Below are 22,579 nucleotides of genomic sequence, written 5' to 3'. Positions count from 1 at the left end.
GCGATCCCAGTGGGAGGCTTGTTGGGGAGAGGAGAAAGGGGGCTCAGTTCACTGCATTCAGTTGGATCTGCCTCATAGCCATACAGATATTTGCTTGTTTGGTTTTGTTTTGTGCTCAGTCTCGGCGCTCAGGGATCAGTCCTGGTGGGGGTGTATGAGATATGGGGTGCCGGGGATCCAGCTAGCTCCCTACCCACTGTACTGTCATTCTGATCCATGTTTTTTTTTTTTTTTCTTTTTGGGTCTCACCTGGCGATGCACAGGGGTTACTCCTGGCTTTGCACTCAGGAGTTACTCCTGGCGGTGCTCAGGGAACCATATGGGATGCTGGGGATCGAACCCGGGTCGGCCGCATGCAAGACAAACGCCCTACCTGCTGTGCTATCGCTCCAGCCCCATGATCCATGTTTGTTTGGGGACTGCGTCCAGCGGTGTTAAGGACTTCTCCCCAACTCCATGCTTGGGCCTTGCTATTACGGGTGCTCAGGGCACCGTGCAGGAATCAGACCCGGGTTTCCTGCATGAATAGCATCGAGGCGTGTCTCTGGCCCAGGCCGTGTAGACATTTCAGTGGAGGTGTCAGTTAGCCCAGAGGAGCCGTCGGGCCTGGGGATAGAGTTGTGAATTGTCAGCCTCTGGACTCTGAGGCTTCAGCCCTGACAGTGGCTGAACTCAGGGAAGAGGCACTGGCTGGAGCCAGGAGCCCTTGGCTGTTGAAGGAGAGGGAGAGCAGGAGATGCTAAGGGAGCTTCAGAGGGATGGGATGGTGGGGTGCCAGGAAACCCAGAGAGAGGGTGACCTGGGGTCCAGGGGAGTGATCTGCGGCATCCACACTGCTGCCGACCTGGAGACTTGATTGGTGGCTTGATTGACAGAATCACAGCCTCTAAGGCTGGCCAGATCCACATTCCGGCAGTGGCAGCGTCTTTGAATTGTCCTCTTCCTGTATGGCCTCACCTTTTCCCCTTCCATATGCCTTCCTGACCGTCAGGGAGGCTCCAGGATTCCCCAACATGCAGGCTCACCGTGGCTGGGGATAACTCACTGTTTCATTATTTCTTATTCTTTGTTTCCATTTTTTAAAAAAATGTTTTTCCCCTAACTAGGTAAATTTCTTGTTAGTGATGACCTTGAGAATAAAATGAGACAGGGCTGGAGCACACTTAGCCTCGAACGTGATGGTGTGGATGAGTTATTCTCATTGTGCTCCCTTAGGCTGGCATCTTCAGGACAGATCCAAGTCCACGTGTCCCTGGGACAAGTTTTTGGATCTCTTTGGCAAAGGCCACTGAAGGAGTGGCCTTCAGCTAATCCTGGCAACTAATGGTCCATCTACACGTCACCCTTTCTTCTCTTTTCCCCAAAAAAATTTTTTGAGGGAGGTGGGGGAGAACCACACCTGGCCACGTTCAGGACTTACTCCTGGCTCTGCACCCAGGGAGCACCCTGGTGGGCTCAGGGGACCATGTGGGGTGCCAGGGCCTTTGTGCAAGGCCTCTCCGGCTCTCTTCCTAATTTGACCCATCTTTTCTTGCCCAGCCAAATCCCATGCTTCCCCTTGGTGTTCCGCCCCTCTCTGAGCTGTGGTGGTGCTACCCGGCCCTGTTCACGGGCTTCTCACCTGCAGTCCTGCGTCCAGCCCCTGCCCGTCAAAGCCCAGCAGAGGAGCCTGTATGTTCCCACACACGCACAGGCCCGGCCTTGGCTGGTGTTGTTCCATAGTTCTGCACCTTCTTTCTCCTGCTCCCCACTGCCCCGAGTCCAGGGGAACTGTCACCTCTCACCCCGTGTTACTGCTGCAGATGTAGTGAAGGTGTCTCTGGCCTCCCTGTGTTCATTCCTTGTCATTTGGAGGCTTTAGTTTAAGCTGGTGGATCTTGAGAGATTGGCCTGGACTAAACCAGTTTTCTTTTTTATTTTCTTTGGATTTTTGGGTCACACCCAGCGATGCACAGGTTACTCCTGGCTCATGCACTCAGGAATTACTCCTGGCAGTGCTCGGGGGATCATATGGGATGCTGATAATCGAACCTGGGTCGGCCACGTGCAAGGCAAACGCCCTACCCACTGTGCTATTGCTCCAGCCCCTGGACTAAACCAATTTTCATTCAGATCCCTGGAGACCAGACAGACTTGCAAGCTTGCCATTCCTCTTGTTCCAACTTAACAGGCTGACCCCCAAATAAACTGTGGGTTGACATTTGACAGAGTCCACAGGGAGGTATGCCATCTTTGCTGGGCTCGTGGTTCTGCAAGGTGTGTTGTTGATGCAAGGCTTTATTCAGGGGGTGACTTGCCCAGCCAAGGGCCATAGGTGGCTTTGTCAGGGGGCAAGAGCTCAAAGTGTCAGTGTTACCATTTTTGAACTGTATGACAAACATTTTGATTTTTCTGAATAAAATTTTTCAAGATTTACTTACTTGTATCTGTAAATTTGTGATAATTCTTTTTTTTTGTGCACCCATTGCTGTGGGCTTACTCCTGGCTCAGCACTCAGGGATCACTCCTGGGGAACCATATGGAATCCCAGCAGTCAAACCTGGGTTTGCCACGTGCAAGGCAAGCACCCCACCCACTGTTCTTTCTCTCCAGCGTCAAAGTTGTGACATTCTTAATACCTTCTTTCCAGTTACTGTGATGATTAAGTTGGAAGCTTGTTCAGAAGTGTCCAGCACAAGGTTAAAAGGATAGTACAGTGGGTAAGGCGCTTGCCTTGCATATGTTTAATTCCTGGTACCTCATATGGTGCCCTGAGCCCTGCCAGGAGTGATCCCAGGGAGAGAGCCAGGAATAAGCCCTGAGTACAGATAGTCCAAGAGTTAAGGCGCTTGCCTTGCATGCAGCCAATCCAGATTTGATCCCTGGCACTGCACATGGTCCCCAAGCACTGCCAGTTTTGAGTCCTGAGCACCATCAGCTGTGGCCCAAAAACAAAATAAAAGGTGTCTTGGCCCATAGTTCATATCTATTTGCCATTACTATTACCCCAGCTACCTTAGTTCCGAATTTCATGCCAAATCCAGAGAACACAGCCTATTATTACTATTATTATCTCTAATTATTGGACCCATTTGAAAAGGCCTGTCTGAGTTTGGTAGCTGGTTGTCTCAAGAGAGAAGTTCAAAATCTGGTTTCTCTACTGCTGACTCACCCTGTAATCTTTGAGCTGCACTTACCTGTTTCCTGTAAAGTGAACTTTAGTACTTACCTGTGGGGACTTTTTACCCTTTCAGAGGCTCCTATCAGGAGGTGCGGAGTGGTGAGTAGGATTACTGTGCTGAATACAGTCCCCCCACCCGCCTTCACCCCGAATCTCTGCCCTTCCCTTTCTTGTCTTCATTTCTTCAGTGGCTGGGGGTCACGTCATGGTATCAGGGCCTACTCACTTGGGTGTGGTGCTTGTATGCTTTGTTTTTGTGGGATTTTTGGTTTGTTTTCTTTGTGGCTACACCTGGAGGTGCCCAGGAGTCATTCCTGGAGATTTTAGGGAACCAGGTGGTGCCAGGGATGGAATCTGGGTCTCTCACCTGCACCCTTTTTGCTGGGGACTTTCTGGCCCAAAGCATGGGATTCTTTCTTTTCTTTTTTTTTTAAGGGTCTTGCAGATGACTTATTACTGAATCAGCAAAATAGGTACAGAAGTACAGAGCAAACCCTATTTCCTAATGAAACAAAAACAATTTTATACTGGAGATGGGTTGCCGCCCGACCTGCAAGATGCTACATGCCTGTTACAGCTTGTACGGCTCCTTACAGGTTCTGCTGCAGTCTCTTGGAGATGCCCCTGACATTATGACCAGTTTTATCTATGTCCATTGAGGAATGGGTCAGTTATACTTTTTTTTCTTGGCCAGGAACTTCTTAATTCTAATGTGGTAAAACATGGCAGAGAAAGCCACATTTGCAGAGGCAGTGGCAGAGGAAAGGAGTGAAAAGGAAAACCATGAGGGTTTTGCATGAGGTTTTTTTTTTTTTTTAAGTTTTTGGTACACACCCAGCAATGCTCAGCAGTGAGGAATCACTCCTGGTGGTGCTCCGGGGTCCATATGGGATGCTGGGATTGAACCTGAGTCAGCTGCGTGAAAGACAAGCACCCTACCCACTGTACTATCCTTCTGGCCCCAGCAAGGGATTTTTCTGGGGGGAGTACCTATATGCAGCACTGCTCAGGGATCACGCCTGGTAGGGCTTGAGGGACCAAATGCGGTGCCAGGGATTGAACCTGGGTCAGCCACATGCAAGGCAAGCACCTTACCTCCTGTACCGTCACTCTGGTCCCAAAGCATGGAATTTTAGAAGTTTGTTTTGCTGAGCTGGGGATCAAGCCACGAGTCTCACACATGCAATGCAAGTACTCTAACGTTGAGCTGCATCCCTGGCCCACGCACATTGGATTGTGGTGCTCACTAGGAGTCACACACTTGATGTCACCAGTGACCCCAAGTAGCAGTGTCCCGGGCACGTGGGGTGGTGTCAAGATAGAACTTAAGTCTCCTTCTCCTCATTCTCACACAGCAGGGACTTGGCACTGAGCTATCCATGACCCTCTTCTTTATTCTTCTGGATTTTGGATCACATCCTGTAGGGCTTACTCCTGACTCTGTGCTCAGGAGTCTGGTGGCCTCAGGAGGCCACGTGTGATGTTAGGGATCGAACCCAGGTCGGCTGTGTGCAAGGCAAACACATTACCTACTGTACTGTCTATCAGATCCATGCCCTTTTCTTTACATTCCAGACTTCTTGGGGGCAGGGATACCACCTGGACTATGGCCAAAGTAGAGGGATATTCGTGAAATAAGTGAACCTCTGCCTTAAGAATTGAGGTCTGGTCAGCCGGGGCCGGTGGCTCGGCTCCGGCCGGCCGGGTTTTTGGCCCCGGTGCCCATGCCTCTGCAGAGCCGGTGGATGTGGAATGAGCGGGAACCAGACAGCTTTAGGAATTGGGGTTCCAGCAAGTGCTTGCACCCATGTATGGAGACTGTGAACTAACTTTGGCTACATGCTGTTCCAGGAAGGGAAATGATTCATTTTCAAACTTAAATCTTCGCGGACTTAATTACTATAATACAGAAATTGTAAACCGCGCGGCCGAGGTTTACATTTTATCTCTTCATTCTCATCAGTGGAAAACTTATTATCAAATATTTCCCTGTTAATAGAGCTGTATTCTTAGGGGATAAACTCCAACAAAAATAGTGAGTCTGTTTTGAAACTCTAACAACAATAGTGAGTTATGTGTTGAAATCTGGAATGTAATCAAGGTAAAGAGAAAAGGAAGTGAAATTATCACTCACGTACGGGGTGGGTTGGGGGGTGAGGGGTGGGATGTATACTTTTTTTTGTTTTGTTTTGTTTTGTTTTTGCTTTTGTTTTTGTTTTTATTGGTGGTGGAATATGGGCACTGGTGAAGGGATGGGTGTTTGAGCATTGTGTAACTGAGATATAAGCCTGAGAACTTTGTAACTTTCCACTTGGTGATTCAATAAAATAAATTAAAAAAAAAAAGAATTGAGGGCTGGAGCGGTATTACAGTGGGTAGGGTATTTGCCTTGCATGCAGCTGACCCGGGTTCTATTCCCAGCATTTCATATGGTCCCCCGAGCACCAGCAGGAGTAATTCCAGAAGTAATTCTTGAGTGCAAAGCCAGGAATAACCCCTGTGCATCGCTGGGTAAAAAAGATTTGAAACAGCAGAACATACCAGCCGATCATAGTTCAGCGTTTCTTATTTTGATGGGCTTTGGGCCACACTCAGCTGTGCTTAGGGACAGCTGCATGAGAGGCAAGTGCCTTAACTCCTGACTGTCTCTTGGCCTCAAGTTTGACTTTTCTATTCCAAATAAGAAAAACTGGTGGTCCCCTCTGGGGCCAGAGAGAGAAATAGAGAATAGTGGGTAGGGTGCTTGCTTGCATGTGGCCAACCTCTCTTTGATCCCTGATACATCATATGGTCCTCTGAGCGCCTCCAGGAGTGATCCCTGAGCACCATCAGATGTGGCCCCCAAACAAACACGAGCAAAAAATGGTGGTTCTCTCTGCCCTGGCGCCTTCTCTTCACTCTCTCTAACTTGGTGTTGACTGCTGGATCCCAGTGTGCTTTTGAGCAGGTCTCTGAACAGACAAGACCTTCGCAGTGACACTTCTGCCCTGAAACTGGAAGTCACAGACTTAACCAGGCTCAGTGCTCCCTGCCTGAATATTCTTCCATTCAGAGTTGGACCTTGGCCACTGGCTCAGATCTTGTCAAATGTCTCGTATCCCTTTTCCTTTCCTAAAGCAGCTTCTTTGACTCATCTCACACCACCAGTTGTCTCCTTGGCTTGTTCCCTGTAGGCTGGTGATGTTCATTCAGAGCCCGTCCTGGTGCCATCAGACTCGAGTTTCTCATTCTCTGGGCGGCACGTGGACTGTGCTGGCGTGGATCAGATGCCCAGGCTGACACATGTTTTTTCCTGGGCCACTGGCTGCCCATTTGGAGAATTGCTTGGCATGTTGCTGTTTTCCTTCTTCACCAAAGCATTTATAAGGTCTGCTGGCCCTGGCTGTATTCCAAATTTGCCTTCCCATTTGTCCCTGTGGAAACGTCTTTTGTCATGCTCTGAGAATGATCATGCTCTAATTCCTCTTGTTTGCTACCTAGGGGGGAAAAAAGCCACTCCTTGGTTAGGAAAATTTTTTTTTTTTAAATCTAGCAGAGAATCATAGCATAGGAGATATGATATGGGAGGAAGGAACTTTTTCTATTCTCTGCCAGACTAGTTCTCAAGCTTTGTTCAGTGGGCCTGTGGGTTGTCTCCAGTGGGCCTGGTGAGGAAGGGGAGAGAGGAGCACAGCAGAATGAAGGCGGTCCCCTCACCCCTCACTTCAACAAGAGCACTTCTGCTTTTATTTTATTTACTTTTTGTTTGTTTGGGGGCCATATCTGCTGATACTTAGGGGTTGCTCCTGGCTCTGCATTCAGAGATCACTTCTAGTGGTGCTCTCTTGGGATGCTGAGGACCAAACGCAGGTCAGCCGCGTGCCAGGCTAGTGCCCTACGTGCTGTACTATTGCTCTGTCCCCCCCACTTATTTTTATTTATTTTTTATTTTTGCTTTTTGGGTCACACCTGGCAATGCACAGGGGTTACTCCTGGCTTTGCACTCAGGAATTACTCCTGGCGGTGCTCAGGGGTAATTAATAAACATATGGGATGCTGGGGATCAAATCCGGGTCGGCTGTGTGCAAGGCAGGCGCCCTACCTGCTGTGCTATCGCTCCAGCCCCCTGTTTTTATTTTAAATAATTGGTGGGAGTGGGAGTGCCATGACCCTTCACTGCCCCAAGCAGTGCTCAGGAGCTGTTCCTGACTCTCTGCTCAGGAGGAGTCCTGGTGTCCCATATATGGTGCCAGGAATCTAACTGGGGTCAGCTTCATGCAAGGCAATAGCCTTACCTACTGTACCATCTATCCCACCCTGATTTTAAATAATTTAAAAGCAAGGAGGGTAGCCCAGAGAGGTAGTACAGGGGATGCTTCCTTGCATGTGACCAACCCCTGTTCAATCCAGGGCACTATGTGGTCCCTGAGCAATGCAGCTAGCAAGACTGCCCCCACCAGTACAAACGGGTGAAAATTGAAAATCCATTGATTGGCTTGAATTCTCTTGTTTAAAGTTGGAAAAAGTAAGACTTCGAGCTTGAGGGATTTGCCAGGGTTACACAGCTGTTAGTAGATTTCCCAGCAGCCATCTTGGCGTCAGATCAAACTTAGCATGGTTAGAAGTTAACTACACAGCCTTATTTATGTTCCTGCTCTGCCCATCTTCTCTGTCTGTTACTCATCAGTGAGTCCCTTGTCTTGATCTGTTATGGGCCTTAGTTTTGTAGCTTCCCTGGGAACCCGCCTTTTCATTCATTTTGCCAGCAAACATTTGGTGAGCTTCTGCAGTCTGCCAGGCGTAGTGCCAGTCAGTATTTAACAGGCCCGATCCCAGAGGCGGGAGGGTGTGAAGAGGGCTGCTGTGAAGAAATGCAGGATGCAACTGAGTCAGACGCCCCAGTTTTGACTTTCTGCCCTTCCGAGTCCAGAGAAGAGTCCTTTGGGGTCAGCATTGTTTGAACCAAGACTGAAAACTGGTTCTGGGTTGGGAACAGTGCTGGCTAAGATGCACTATTGTTCTCTAAACTGCATTCTATCTGAAAGAGGTGATAAGTGTACAGGATACAAAATTACCGAGATTAAAAAGAGATTAATAATGAGGGCTGAGGATGTGATGCAGTGGTGGAGCACATAGCCTGCATGTGTAAGGCCCTCAGTCGGATCCTGGCACCAGAAGAATTAAAAAATAAAGAGAATGATGAAAAGTCAGTCTGTCTACCCCTTATTTCTCCATTTCCTCCTGAGAAAACCCTAACCTTTTTTTTTTCCCTTGTATGTCTTTTCACTGTAAGTTTTTCAGCCAGTCCTCTATGGAAGGACAGTTATGTTGTTTACAATATTTGACAATTGCAAAGGGTACTACATGACCAGCTTTGTTTTTGCATCATTTTGTACTTATAAATAAATTCCGGGAGTAGCACTGCTGGGTCAAGGGTAAGCAATGGATACACATTTGCAGCTTTGATAAATGTTGCACAGTGGCTGTAGATTCTCACTGGAATCCTCTGAGGGTATCTTTTTCCTCACACGTGACAGCAGCAGCATGTAGTGTTATCAGAATTTTGGGTCTTCACCAGCCTAGTAGCTGATAGCAGGTCCTTCGTGGTAGACTCCGTTTCTCTCGTTATGTGTAACTTTGAAGCATACTGCTTCTTATGGCACAAATAGTTCATATCTTTGTGCTTTCTCACATTCATAGGTTTCTGGGTTGTTTTTTTTTCTGACCTTCTAAGTGGTGCTCCTGACACCAAGCCATGTGGTGTCAGGGATTGAACCCAGGAGACCTGGGGGTCCCCCATCCCACAATTCTCCCTTTGCCAGACCTGTGGCACATTGTGGAGGTCTGAGGATGTTGTGCTGTGCAGGTGCTTCCAGCAGTGCTTGGGGAGCCATGTGTGTAAGAGAACCCAGCCCTCTTGCATGCAAAGCATGTGCTTCAGCCCGTATCTCCCTCAGCCAATACTTTTTTTCTTTTGGGGCCACACAGAGTGGTACTCAGAACTTATTCCTGGCTCTCTCTCAGGGTTCACTCCTGGCAGTGTCCAGGGGAACATATGTGGTGCTGGTGCTGGGAACTGAACTCAGCATGGCTGTGTGCCAGGCAAGTGCCCTACCCACCGTACTATCATTCTGTCCCCAAATACTCATTTTCTTTTTTTTTTCCCCAAATACTCATTTTCTCAGGGGGTTATTTTAAATACTTCATTTAGCATAAAACATAGCAGATACTATCTCTTGCTCGTAAAATTGCATTTAGATATTTGAAGACACAAAAAATTGAAAGTATTGGGTTCATTTTCCTCTTAAACCGAGTTCTAACTCTAGTGTTTATCTGGAAATCTTTGTTTTTATGTTTGTTTGTTTGTTTGTTTCCTTTCCTTTTCTTATTAGGAATTCCTATTTCTACTCTTAGGTTCCATTGTATTTCTGTCCCTGTCTAGTGTCAGAGAATTTTACCAAAGACTTCTTATTTGAGAAAACTACTCTTTCAAATTTTATTATGTAGCTCCTTTAACTTCCTTTTTCTAAATTGCAGTGACATTGTACGCTATCATTATGTAAGGTTCAGGTGCCTGTCATTGAAATTCAGTGTCTGTCCATGCAACATTAAGTTGCATTAACATTAATTTAGAGTCCAATTCTGTTCTTTGTCCCCTTGGTCCAGTATACCCCCCTTCTCCATTCCTTTCTAGTAACCACTAATTGGTCTTTGAGTCCAAAAGTTTGTTTTTGTTTTATCAGTTCATCTGTGTGCTTTTTTCTGTATATTATATAATGAATGAAATCATGCAGTGTTTGTCTTTCTCCATCTGGCTGACTTCACGAAGCATATTCTCTAATCTCTAAGTCCAGCCATGTTGTAAAAGCGGCCATATTTCAGCTTTTCGCTTGTTTGTTTTGTTTGGTTTTGGGCTATAGATGCTCAGGGATTACTCCTCTCTGTACTTACGTGACCCTTTATGGTGTCAGGGATCAGACCATGGTTGGCTGGATGAAAGCACCTTACCTCCTATACTATCTCCCAGGCCAGAATTCCAGAATTTTTATATATGTGTGTGTGTATATATGCATATGTGTATATATATGGTTGAGTAATGTTCCACTGTGTGTAGAGCACTCATCCAGGAGTCAGTGGATATTTAGTTTCTAACTCTTGGCTATTGTAAATAATGCTGCAATAAATATCTCTTTGATATTTTCCATAAGGTATTGCTAGATCATGTGAAATTTCTGTATTTATTTATTTTGGGGTTTTGAGCCACACCTGGTTGTGCTCAGGGATCACTCCTGATGGTGCTTGGGGAACTGTATGGGATGCCAGTGATTTATCCCAGGTCGGATGTGTGCAAGGCCAGCACCTTGCCCACTATACTATCTCTTTGGCCTCTGGAACTTCTATTTCCAATTTTTTTGTTTTGTTTTGTTTTGTTTTGTTTTTGGGTCACACCTGGCGATGCACAGGGGTTACTCCTGGCTCTGCACTCAGGAATTACTCCTGGCGGTGCTCAGGGGACCATATGGGATGCTGGGATTTGAACCCGGGTCGGCTGCGTGCAAGGCAAACGCCCTACCCGCTATGCTATCACTCCAGCCCCTCTTATTTCCAATTTTGTGAGGAAAACAGATTGCTTTCCATACTGACTGCACCACTTTACTTGCCATCAACAGTTTTTATGGCTTCTCTCTCTTCTCGCCTAAATTTTTTTTTTTTTTGGCTTTTTGGGTCACACCCGGCAATGCACAGGGTATAGTCCTGGCTCTGCACTCAGGAATCACTCCTGGCGGTACTTGGGCGACCATATGGGATGCTGGGAATCTAACCTGGGTCGACCACGTGCAAGGCAAACACCCTACCCGCTGTGCTATTGCTCCAGCCCAATTTGTTGTTTCTTATCTTTTGGAGAATAGCCATTCTTACAGCTGTGAAGTGATGGCTTATGGTGGTTTTGATTTACATTTCCATAATAAGATTCATGAACATCTTTTTTAGGTGCCTTTTATTGATCATCTGTTTGTTTTCTTTGGACAAGTGTCTATTCAGATCCTCTGCTTTTTAATTTATTTTCAAATTTTGGGGCCACACCCAGCTGTGCTCAGTGTGCTTGCTCCTGGCTCTGCGCTCATGGGTCACTCCTGGCAGTGCACAAGGGACCCATATGGTGCTGAGGATAGAACCTGTTGGCCGCATGTAAGGTAGATGCAGTACCTGTGTACCATCTCTCTGCCCCCCTGCCCATTTTTAATATATTTTTTTAATTGATCAGTTTCATGAGCTCATGAGCTCTTTGTATATTTTGGGTATTAGCCCCTTGTCCCACATATGGTATGCAATTATGTTCTCCTGCCCATTCACTTTGTGTTTCTCTTTATTTTTCTTTTCTTCTCCTTTTTTTTTTCCTTTTTGGCTTTTTGGGTCATACCCGGCAATGCACAGGGGTTACTCCTGGTTCATGCACTCAGGAATTACTCCTGCGGTGCTTGCGGGACCATACCCAGATCGGCCGCATGCAAGGCAAACTCCCTACCTGCTGTGCTATCGCTCCAGCCCCATCTCTTTATTTTTCTTACTTTACTGGGCATTGATTGAACCCAGAACCTCACACATGTAAACAAGTACTAAACTATAGCAGTTCCTGCGTATACTGCTGCACTATACTCCCAGTCCAAACCCAAATTTCTTCTTTTAAAAAATTTATTTATGTTTTGGGGCTGTAGGAATAGCACAGCGGGTAGGGCGTTTGCCTTGCACGCGGCCGACCTGGGTTCGAATCCCAGCATCCCATATGGTCCCCCGAGCACCACTAGGAGTAATTCCTGAGTGCATGAGCCAGGACTAACCCCTGTGCATCGCCGGGTGTGACCCAAAACAACAACAACAACAACAAAATTTATTTATGTTTTAATTAGTGAATCACCGTGAGGGTACAGTTACAGATTTATACATTTTCGTGCTCGTGTTTCCCTCATACAGTGTTTGAGAACCCATCCCTTCACCCGTGCTTATTCTCCACCACCAATAAACCCAGCATCATTCCCACCCCCCAATCCCATCTCTCCCCACCCCACCCTGCCTCTGTGGCAGGGTATTCCCTTTTGTTCTCTCTCTCCAACTGGGTGTTGTGGTTTGCAATAGGGGTGTTGAGTGGCCATCGTGTTAAGTCTCTAGTCTACTTTCAGCACGCATCACCCTTCCCCCACGTGGCCTCCAACCACATTTTACTTGGTGTTCCCTTCTCTATCTGCGCTGCCTTTTCCCCAGAATGTGAGGCCAGCTTCCAAGCCATGGAGTCAACCGTCTGGTACTTATTTCTACTATTCTTGGGTGTTTGTCTCCTACTCTGTTATTTTATATTCCACAGATGAGTGCAATCTTTCTATGTCAGTCTCTCTCTTTCTGACTCATTTTGATGTCGGTGGGCCCCACGGGTGACTTTCGTGAAGCGGGGAGGAGAAAGACGGTCACTTTCTCTCCAGCCGCCTCTACCACCCGGGACCCAGGGTTACTGGGTTCTTGTCTCGCTCTCGGAAAAGAATTTCAGGAGTAGACAAGCAGTGAAGTAAATAGATTTTATTCAGAGGTTTCTGAGGGAGGGAGGAAGGGATAAGTGGGACAGAGAATAGTAAGAATAACGCGCTCAAGAGAGAACGCGGGCTTCTCCAAGGGTGGAGAGAGCTCTACACACATCCTAGCACTGGACACGAAAGCATGAAAGTACACATCTCAAGGGGGAGATGCGGGCGACACATGTGCTCGGCCACATGGCACTAGCAGCACATGGGCTCAGGCAGCATATGCGCGCCCTTCCTTTGTTCAAGGTGGCCTTTATAGGGTTTCTTCAACCTGCCCCCACGTGGGGGCTTCTTCCCAGGTAAAAGTCCGTTGCTAAGGAGGTTACCAGGGAGGTTGGGAGTGGTGATGGCCTTCTTTGGGGAACCCCCTGGGGAGGGGTCTGTTGTCCTCAGGGTCTGCTGATGGTTTCTTCCGGGTCTTTTGTTTTCTTGAATCTGCACATCTTAAGAGTCCCCTTCCCAGAGACTCTGTTAAATCTCAATTTTCATTGCCAAGGGCCTTTCCCTATCTACCTGCCTACATCAATTTCACTTAGCATGATACTTTCCATGTTGATCCACTTATATGCAAAGTTCATGACTTCATTTTTTTCTAACAACTGCATAGTATTCCATTGTATAGATGTACCCAAATTTCTTTTGCTATATAGAAACTTTTTAGTTTGGTAGGATCCCATTGTGTCGATTTGATTTGTTTTGGGGTCATTCCCAGTGGTATTCAGACACTACCCCTGGCCCTGTGCTCAGGGTTTGCTCCTGATGATACTCCAGAGACTATATGTGGTGCTGGGGACCAAACCATAGCCACATGTAAGGCAGGTGCCGTATCCCCTGTACTGTCTCAACAGCCCGGTTGTTTATTTTTTACTTCATTCCCCTTGATTTTGGAATCAAGTTCCAAATCCATGTCTAAAGCACACAGTTCCTTTTCTTTAAACCTTGTGGCCATCGGGAGCAGACACAGCAAGAGGATTTTGAGTCCTGTTTTTTTGGAGGGGGGAGGTTTTGAACCACGTTTGGTTCTGTGCTCAGGGGTCACCCCTGTGGCGGTGCTGGGTAGACCATATGTGGCTCCAGGGGTAAAATCAGGCTGAGTATAAGGCAAGCTCCTTAAGCCCCCTACTAACTCTCTGGCCTCCTTTATTTTTAAGAGAGATTTAAAGTGACTGGTCCTGGGATTGTGGCATCAGCCTTGTCAAGTGTGGGTGTGGGAAGGTAGATTTAGGGTAAGGGCAGCAGTTGCTGTGCTCTTCAGAAAGAAACCAGTCCTTCCAGGTCTGCTCTGATAATTCTGACGATCCCCTGAAGGCTTTCCTGGGTCTGTAAAATGACAGATATCCCAGCCCAGAGTGCCATCTCCTTAGCCCAAGCGACTCACTCACATTGGCCTGAGTAGTTTCCAAACCAAAAATCCCCTCTCAATTCGTTTCTGTTTTTTTTTTTTTTAACTTCTTAAATGTACCCCACTGCTACCAAAAATGGAATCCAATCCCTAAGGTATTTTCTTGCCTACACACTGGCTACCTGCTTTCAGATGTGGCTAGCACACATGAGCTGGTTCATAGAAACAAGGCCTCAGCTCCCTCGGCCTCTGTGAACGGAGAGATGTGCGGTCTGACACCAGCTGAGCAGTACCAGCAGCAGTGCTAGTCTGTCCCCACCACCTGCAAGTCTGAGCCCCTTTAGGATGGACACGGAGGGAGAGAATGAAAACTCCCGCCTGCCCTGCTATCCAAGAAGAAACTGCAGAGAAAAAAACCCAGGAAGGGCACCAAAGCACAGGCCATCTCCTGCTCCCCAGCTCCCCTTTCCCCTCGACTTACATTTTCTGTATAAGGAACAGTTTTAGAGGGATGCAGTTTCTGTGCCGTCAGTGCCCGAGTGCCCTCTGCAGAAGGATGTGTGAAATAGGGCCTGCAGAGAAGAGCTGATGTGGGGGCGGCAGTTCCCAGGGGGCATTTGCTTAGCTTCTGTACGGAATGGTGTCAGCGGAAGCCCTGTGTGGTAGGGTTGTCAGCTGACTCACCCCGCAGCTCTGTTGCTTATTTTATGTTATTGAGTCTCCCAAGCGGTAGTCAGGAGGGCTGGGGGCCCCACAGGTGATGCTCAGCCAACAGCGCCAGCGGTTGAACTCAAGGGTGTCGGGATGCAGTGCTGTCGAGCCCTGTGGTGCCGAGGAGACAGACTCAGGCATCCTGGCGGGGCTGGGGTTTTCTGTCTGGGGGCCACATGCATTGGTGCTCAGGACTTACTCCTGGCTCTGCACTCAGGAGTCACTCCTGGCAGAGTCCAGGGAAGCTGTGTCCTATGGGAAGCTGGGGATCGAACCTAGATCAGCCACATACAAGGCAAACACCCAGCCCGCTGTACTGTTGTTCTGGTCCTGTGCACCTATTTTAGGTACTTGTGTAACCAGCGGTCACAAGTGGGGAAAGTTGGAGCAGCCCTGGTCTCACAGCCAGGAGAAACGATACTCTCTTGTTCTGGATACCGCTGCTAATTATGCTCTTGAGCCTGTGACTTTGGAATCTGCGTAGCTTTTAATCTGCAGCACACATCCTGTTACCTTAGTTACCTGCTCATCCTCAGCGTGCCAGCAGAGGCCTCTTGGTTGGTGAGATTTTTCTGAGAAAATTTTATGTTCACTGTGGGGAGAAATAAAAGTGTTTTTACTGTCAACAGACTCCTGTAGGAAGTAAATGGTGAGTGGTTGCATAACGGAGTTGATGGGGAGCCCCTCGAGACAACCTCCTAACGGGCTCCCTGTTGAACACTGACCTGTCTCATGCGGAGAGCTGGGGCGGGCCCTAGGTGGGCTGGGGGTAGTTGTGGGTCTTCTGTGTGGGCCTGTCTGCACCCTGATCCACACAGCCAGGACTGGTGAGAGTCCCCACTGTGGGCCGGCCTCCAATGCTGTAGTCACCTCCTGCTCCTTCTCACGGTGCCTAGAGAAAAGCCCCAGCAGCCCGCTTTCAGCCTTACAGAGTGAAAGGAAAGGAAGAGTGTGTCTCTTTGTACTGGCCTGTCGTAAAGTCATCATCACACGATCAATCAATTGATCGTATAGCGGGTAGGATGCTTGCCTTGCATGCGGCCAGCCTGCATTTGATCCCCGACATCCTATATGGCCCCCTGAGCCCCACCAGGAGTAATCCCTGAGCACAGAGCTAGGAGTAAACCCTGAGCGCTGCCATGTGTGGCCCCAAAATAGAACAAATGAAAAATATCAAATGGAACCTCCAGAGGATTTCAGGCAGCCCAAAATGGGCATTCGTATTTTCCACTGACAAATGAAACGGTCTCTGGGCCCCTCGGTTGGGGGGCAGCCATGTGGCTGTCCAGCCATCAGGGCAAGCCTCCGTGGAAATCTGAAGTACAGGCTTAACTGGAAAAACACAGTTGGGCTGAGAGGCATGCTAGAGTCCTTGTTTCCAGAGACTTCAAGTGTTCCTTGGCTCTGGCCTCCCCCACCAGCAGCCTTCATTTCACTCCCACACAGACACGAATTGAAGGGAGTTAATGGATTGATTAGATGCTCTAGCTTCATTCATAGAAGCGGCAGAAGGAGCAGAGTAAATTGATTTTCTCCATTCCGTGCCTGTTTTGGTTGGGTGGTTTTTATTTCTTCCTCCTCTCCCTTCCTTTTCCCTCCCTCCTTTCCCTCGCCTCTCTCCTCTCCACTCTCCCCTCCCCTCCCTTCTCTCCCCTCACTCTTCCGCATGCAGTGCTTGTACTCTACCACTGAGCCACAGCACACAATCTGGTGTGGTTTTCTGTGCCATGGAAACTACGGATATGGCCAGAACATTGGTTTCCAACCTTTCGGGGAGAGACTGCGGTAGGGATTTGGCTGCCCCTCCCCCCCTCTCCCTAGCCCCCCTCCCCCTCCTCCTCTCCCCCCCCCCCCCCCCCCCCCGCAACAAACCCAGGGTGTTCAGAGCTTACTCCAAACTCGGCTCACGGCTCACTCCTCTTCCACCCAGTTTTCAGTTCGACCTTTTTACCTCTGCAGACTAGCAGTTGAAAAACACCTGACTGGAAAGTGGTACTTGAGAGTCTCCTGTTTTTATTCCAGCTGAGCTCCCAGCCCATGTCAGGTCTTTGTCTGCCCTCTCTGCTGGGGAAGCAGAATTCTTTCCTGATACAGCATAGGTACTAAGCTCAGAGAAATTAGAGATCTCTCCAGTCACTTAAAAGCCATGTGCCCTTGGGGCTGGAGTGATAGCACAGCGGGTAGGGCGTTTGCCTTGCACGCGGCCAACCCAGGTTCGAATCCCAGCTTCCCATATGGTCCCCTGAGCACCTCAGGGGTAATTCCTGAGTGCATGAGGCAGGAGTGACCCCTGTGCATCGCCGGGTGTGACCCAAAAAGCAAAAAAAATAAAATTTAAAAAAATAAAATTTAAAAAAGCCATGTGCCCTTGGGCAAGTCATTTAGCATCCCTGATCATCAGTTTCCTCCTTTGTAAGTGGGATTAAAGCCCCCAAATACCCGCCCCCCAAAAGAACCAGATAACTTTGGCTAGAAAGATAGTACAGAGGGTCAGACCTTTGCTTTGCTTGCATTTGGCTGCCAGGTTTGATCTCCAGCATCCCAGTATGGTCCCCTGAGTGCCACCAGGAGTAAGTCCTGAGCACTGCTGGGTGTGGCCCCATAACAAATAAGGGAGTAAAGGCAGTTCAAGGAAGTCACTTTATTAGCAGGATTAAGTAAAATGTGCGTGATGCTCTTTGCTTTGATCAGTCTTGACTAAATGATAGGTTCTTCCTGGGATGGGCACTGGTGGGGGAGGGGTCACCTGCTTGTCCATGGAGACCAGGCAGTGCTAGGGGTCGAATCCAGGGCTGCTTAGTGCAGAGCATGTGCTCCAGCCCTGTGTGCCATCTCCCCTGCTTCTTACATATTAGCCCAGTCCAGAAGCCTCTGTCAGAATCCAGGAGGCTGAGCTCTTGTGTTACGTCTCTTTCCTCTTGACTAAAAAGAAGTGTGATAGGTACTTGGCTAATGTGTGTTGTTTGAAGGGTTGTTGTTGTTGTTGTTTGGGGTTTTTGTTTGTTTATTTTATTTTTTGTTTGGGGCCACACTCAGCAGTGCTCATGCTTACTCCTGGCTCTTCACTCAGGGATCACTCCTGGCAGGGCTCAGAGGATCATATGGGGTGTTTAGGTTTGAATTTGGGTTAGCTACGTGCAAGACAAGCACCCTGCCTGCTGTACTATCTCTACAGCCACTTGGCTAATGTCTGTTGAATAAACCCAGAGGTCGTTGCCTTAGAACTGTGCATTTCACACTGCGTTTTGCACAGATGAGATGCTTTAAGATATCAGTTTGATTTGGAAAATGCTGAGTCTGCAATCTGTAGATTTTAGCCATCTCTCGAGATAAAGAGTGTGTATCACTTCACTGTTGGAGAAAATGGGGAAGGGGGGTGAAGAGAGAGAAGAATCCTGCCTGGCTTGTGAAACTTGGCATTTTCCAAGCCCATATTTTCATTGGACTGTGTGGGACAATGAATAGTACTCCGTGATAATCAAGAGGCTTAAAGGAGTTACCACATTCGAAGCACCTGGAACAGTGCTTGCTGGGCAGGGTGAGCACCTGTGACTGTTAGTGCTTTTTTTTCCCCCTTTGGTTTTTTGGGCCACACCCAGCTGTGCTCAGAGCTCAATCTGCATTTAGTGATTACTCCTGGCAAAGCTTGGGGGTCCATATGTGGAGCCAGGGATCAAACCTCAGTCAGCTGTGTGCAAGACAAGTGCCCTCCTCACAGTACTATCTCTTCAGCCCCATATTGGGGCTTCTTAACCATGAACCCTTTGGAGCATTCAGTCATTCTCTTATATGTTTGGGGGCTATTCGTGATGATGCTTTGGCGATCATATGGTCCCTGGGATTCAACCTAGGGCTCCAACATGTGAAACATGCACTCTGGCCCTTTGAGTTCTCTTCCTAGTCCCGTCATTCTCTTACTGATGAGCATTTAAGTTATTTTCAGTGCTACATTGATATGGACAATACTTCAGCAAAAACTTTTTGGGAGCATTACCTACAGAATTTTAGGGTTAAAGGATTGCACATTTAAAAATGTGATGGAGGGGCTGGAGTGATAGCACAGCGGGTAGGGCATTTGCCTTGCACCTAGCCAACCTGGGCTCGATTCCCAGCATCCCATATGGCCCCCCAGCACCACCAGGAGTAATTCCTGAGTGTAGAGCCAGAAGTAATCCCTGTGTATTGCTGGGACCTGAAAAGCAAAAAAAAAAAAAAAAGTGATGTAAAAAAATGTGATGTGATGGGGGGACCGAGAGATGGAAGAGGAGGTAGGGCACTTGCTTGTGGCAGTGCCTGTATCAAATCCCTGGTACTACAGATGGTCCTCTGAGCACCATCAGGAATCATTCCTGAGCTGAGAGTTAGGAATAGCCCCAGAGTACCACTGGGTGTGGCTCAAAACCAAGAACAAACAAAAAGAACACCAAGGAGATAACTCCAAGGGTTAGAAAGTGTGCTTTGCAGGCCAGAGAGAAAGTACAGTGGGGACTGCCTTTGCTTGGAGGTGACCCTGGTTTGATCCCCGGCACCACATATGGTCCTCTGAGCACAGAGCCAGGAGTAATTTTCCTGGGAACAGCCCCCAAACAAAATAGCCTAAAAAACAAAAACGCAAACCAACAAACAAAAGTATGCTTTGCATGCAAGAGCTCCTGGTTTAGTTCTCAGCACTGCATGGCTCCCTAAATTATGCTAGGTGCACTGCCCGGAGTGACCCTAAAAACCATACGAGAAAAAAAGGGATTGATTCTTCAGGATTATTCTTCAGAATATCTGCTTATCTAGCTGTTTCTTTGCCTAATAGAGAGGTAAAGATGTTTTGTCATTCAGCACACCTGCTGATCCTTCCCTCCTCCTCCTCCTCCTGCTCCCGCTTCTTCTCCCCCTCTTCCTCCTTCTCCTGCTCCTCCTCCTCCTCCGCCCTCTGCTTCTCCTCCTCTTCCTCCTCCACCTCCTCCTCCTCGTCCTTGTCCTCTTGTGCTCTGGAACTGTCCGTGGAACTAAGTCACTCTTCTCTTTTGTCTTGCAGAATCTGGCCACAGACAAGGGACCAAAATGACCGACTCAAAATATTTCACCACAACCAAAAAAGGTACCGTGTGTCTCATTGTGGGGTCTTGTCCTGTTGTTTCTCTGCCCTCACATTTTCCTCGCTCCTGTGGGAGTAGGGAATGGGGTCGGGGTGGTGGCTTGGCAGCCGGCAGTGGGAATTCCCCAGAGCATCGTTAACCTTATGGATCCCCGGGAAATGTGTCTATTGATGGTAGGAGAAATGATCTGCCATTTTTAGAACTCAAGAAGGGAAGAGCAAGCATTCTGAGCAAAGAGAAAGCTCTCTTCTTTCCCCTGGCTAAAAATTGCCAAATACGATTTCCTTTTCCTAGAGGAAAGCAAGCACATGCTCCTATCAGCCACCCCACAGTGATATTTGTGTGTCTGGTCCTTATCAGCGGGCACATGTTTTACGTGGTTGACGTCAGGCGTTTATATCCTGTTTTTCATTTGCCATTATCATAAACATTTCCCCCAAGTTCTCACCACTGGGTCTCCGTCTGCTGCGTTGCTGTGCTGACTGGCTCCCGGGCAGTCTGTTGTTGGGTGTTGGGGCTGGGGCTGCTTTTCGGGAAGCAGGTTGTTGCATCTGCAAGCACCTTTCTGACCCTCCTGCCTTCCCAGTGAGATTGACACTTTCCTGCTGGCCCGACAGCGAGTCTGTCATTAAATCAGCTGAGCCCGGCTGCCTCTCCCTCTCCCGCAGCATTTTATTCATTGCCCGCCCCTCCCCCGCCCGCCAGTTTTTGATCAAGCCGCTTCCAGGTGTGGGGGAGGAGCCACACGGCCTCTGAGCTGGCTTTGCTTGGCCGTTGTGCAGAGGAGACAGTCTACTAAGTCGGAATCACACCAGAGGGCGGTGGGTGCTATGATGAGAGAAGCGCAGGGGGCTGTTGGACAGCCCCAGGGGAGCGAGCCAGAGAAAGGGGGGTTGAAGGGAAGCTGGAGTGGCGTGCAGAGGCGGCTGGTGTGGGACCTGTGGGGCCGGGGCCAGGCCGGAGAGGTGAATTTCAGTGCTGAGTAGATTAGGGTGTCTGGGGTGGGCTGGAGGGGGTAGGTGGGCTTTTTTCTTTTTTGCGGGGGTGGAGGGTAAGGGGGTGCTGGGGTGAAACTCAGGGCCTCACATATGCAAGGCGAGCATTCTGCCACAGCTGTATCCCCAGCCCTGTGGGCTTTGGGGGGAAGAGGGCAGGAGGATATTGGGGCACACCTGGTGGCATTCAGGGTTTTCTCCTGGCTCTGGGATCAAGGATTGTTCCTGGTCGACCATATGCAGTCCCAGGGATTGAGCCCGACACAGTGCCGTAACCCCTGTGCTCTCTCTGGCCTCCTGTGACTTGTCAGCCCAAGTTCAAATACGGCTTCCTTGTTGGTTTTTATCAAGGAAGGTCTAGGGCAGATTCTGATGAAGGATAAAGAGGGAAAGGAGAGGGGAGGCAGGGAGATCATTACCTACCACAGCCCCGCCCCCCAGCCCCCCCAGAAATGACCATGTCTGAGGGGGTTGTGTGTGTGGAGGGGGTTGGAGTGGGGATGTTGTCGGGTGGTGGCAGTGGGGTGGAGACAATTAGAGTTCTTGTTTGTGTTTAATGACGTAGACTTAGGGGTTAATTGAATTGGGGTCCCTGAGAGGAAAGAGACATTTCTGGGTTTTTTTGGTTTTGTTTTGTTTTTTTTTTTTTGCTTTTTGGGTCACACCCAGCAATGTACAGGGGTTACTCCTGTCTCATGCACTCAGGAATTACTCCTGGTGGTGCTCAGGGGACAATATGGGGTGCTGGGATTCGAACCCGGGTCGACCGCGTGCAAGGCAAATGCCCTACCCGCTGTGCTATCACTCCAGCCCCAGAAAGAGACATTTCTGACCCAGACAGATCTCTCCAGTCTTTGGGGGGCCAAGATCCATCAACTTGACTGGTAGTTGTATGGAGCCTGTGGGCGGGTGTTGAGCAAAGCAGGGGTCCGCTTTTGGCGGCTCGGGCTCCCTGAGCCGTGCAGGCTTGTTGGGTCCTGCTCAGGGAGACAGGCCTGGGAGCCCTGGATTTGAAGCGCTAGCTCTGCAGATTCTTTCCAGCTCTGCTGAGCCATATCCTTTGTGTGGCCTTGCCCCTGGCTGTGCTGTGTGACTGTTTTTAATTAACCTCCTTTGCCATCTTCTCAAGTTCTTTGCTGAATACCACATCATTCAGTCCTGATTTTTTAAAAAAATCCCTCTGGCTCGAGAGCCGGAGAAATAGGTAGGGTGTTTGCCTTGCACACAGCAAGCTCAGGTTCAATCCTCAGCATCCCGTATGGTTTCCTCAAAGCTCAAAAGCAAAAGCAAAAAACCAAAACCAGGGGGAAAAAAAAAAAAAAACAACCTCGATAGTTTTTCTTTCTCTCACTGTAAATCCAGCTAGTACTTCTTCAGCCCTTTCTGCACCCCCAACCCTGCTTTAAGGTAGACCACTTCACCCCAAACCCTTTTCTTTCTGCCAGAGAGACAGTATATCGCGTAAGGCACTTGCCTTGCATGTATGTAGCCGACCGAGATTCAATCCCTGGCATCCCGTTTGGTCCCTCAGGCCTGCCAGCAGTGATTCAGGAGTAATCCTTGAGTATTGGTGGGTGTGGCCCAAAAACCCAAAGAGAGCGACAGAGACACAGACATCCAGGATCTGAGAAAACCTGCAGGAAGAGTAGTGCCCTCTGCGCATGCCTCTGAGAGTCGGGTTAGAGTGAGGGTTTCCCAGGATGGGGTATCCGGCCCTCCAGTCCAGGTAG

General features: G+C 48.7%; 1 protein-coding gene across 3 annotated transcripts in view; it reads left to right on the top strand.

Moving 5' to 3' along the window:
• The window catches only part of AP1B1 (adaptor related protein complex 1 subunit beta 1), a 61,171-nt gene that overhangs the window by 8,407 nt on the left and 30,185 nt on the right, over positions 1-22,579 (top strand). For all 3 annotated transcript variants that reach the window (XM_004615523.2, XM_012934284.2, XM_055146889.1), the window contains exon 2: positions 19,794-19,856. In XM_004615523.2, the coding sequence (XP_004615580.1) occupies positions 19,820-19,856 (37 nt within the window). In that variant the 5' untranslated portion in view covers positions 19,794-19,819. The remainder of the gene's footprint in view (positions 1-19,793; positions 19,857-22,579) is intronic.

Source organism: Sorex araneus, chromosome 9 (genome assembly GCF_027595985.1).
Source record: "Sorex araneus isolate mSorAra2 chromosome 9, mSorAra2.pri, whole genome shotgun sequence".
Lineage (NCBI taxonomy): Eukaryota > Metazoa > Chordata > Mammalia > Eulipotyphla > Soricidae > Sorex > Sorex araneus.
This window is presented reverse-complemented; position numbering and strand designations above follow the sequence as displayed.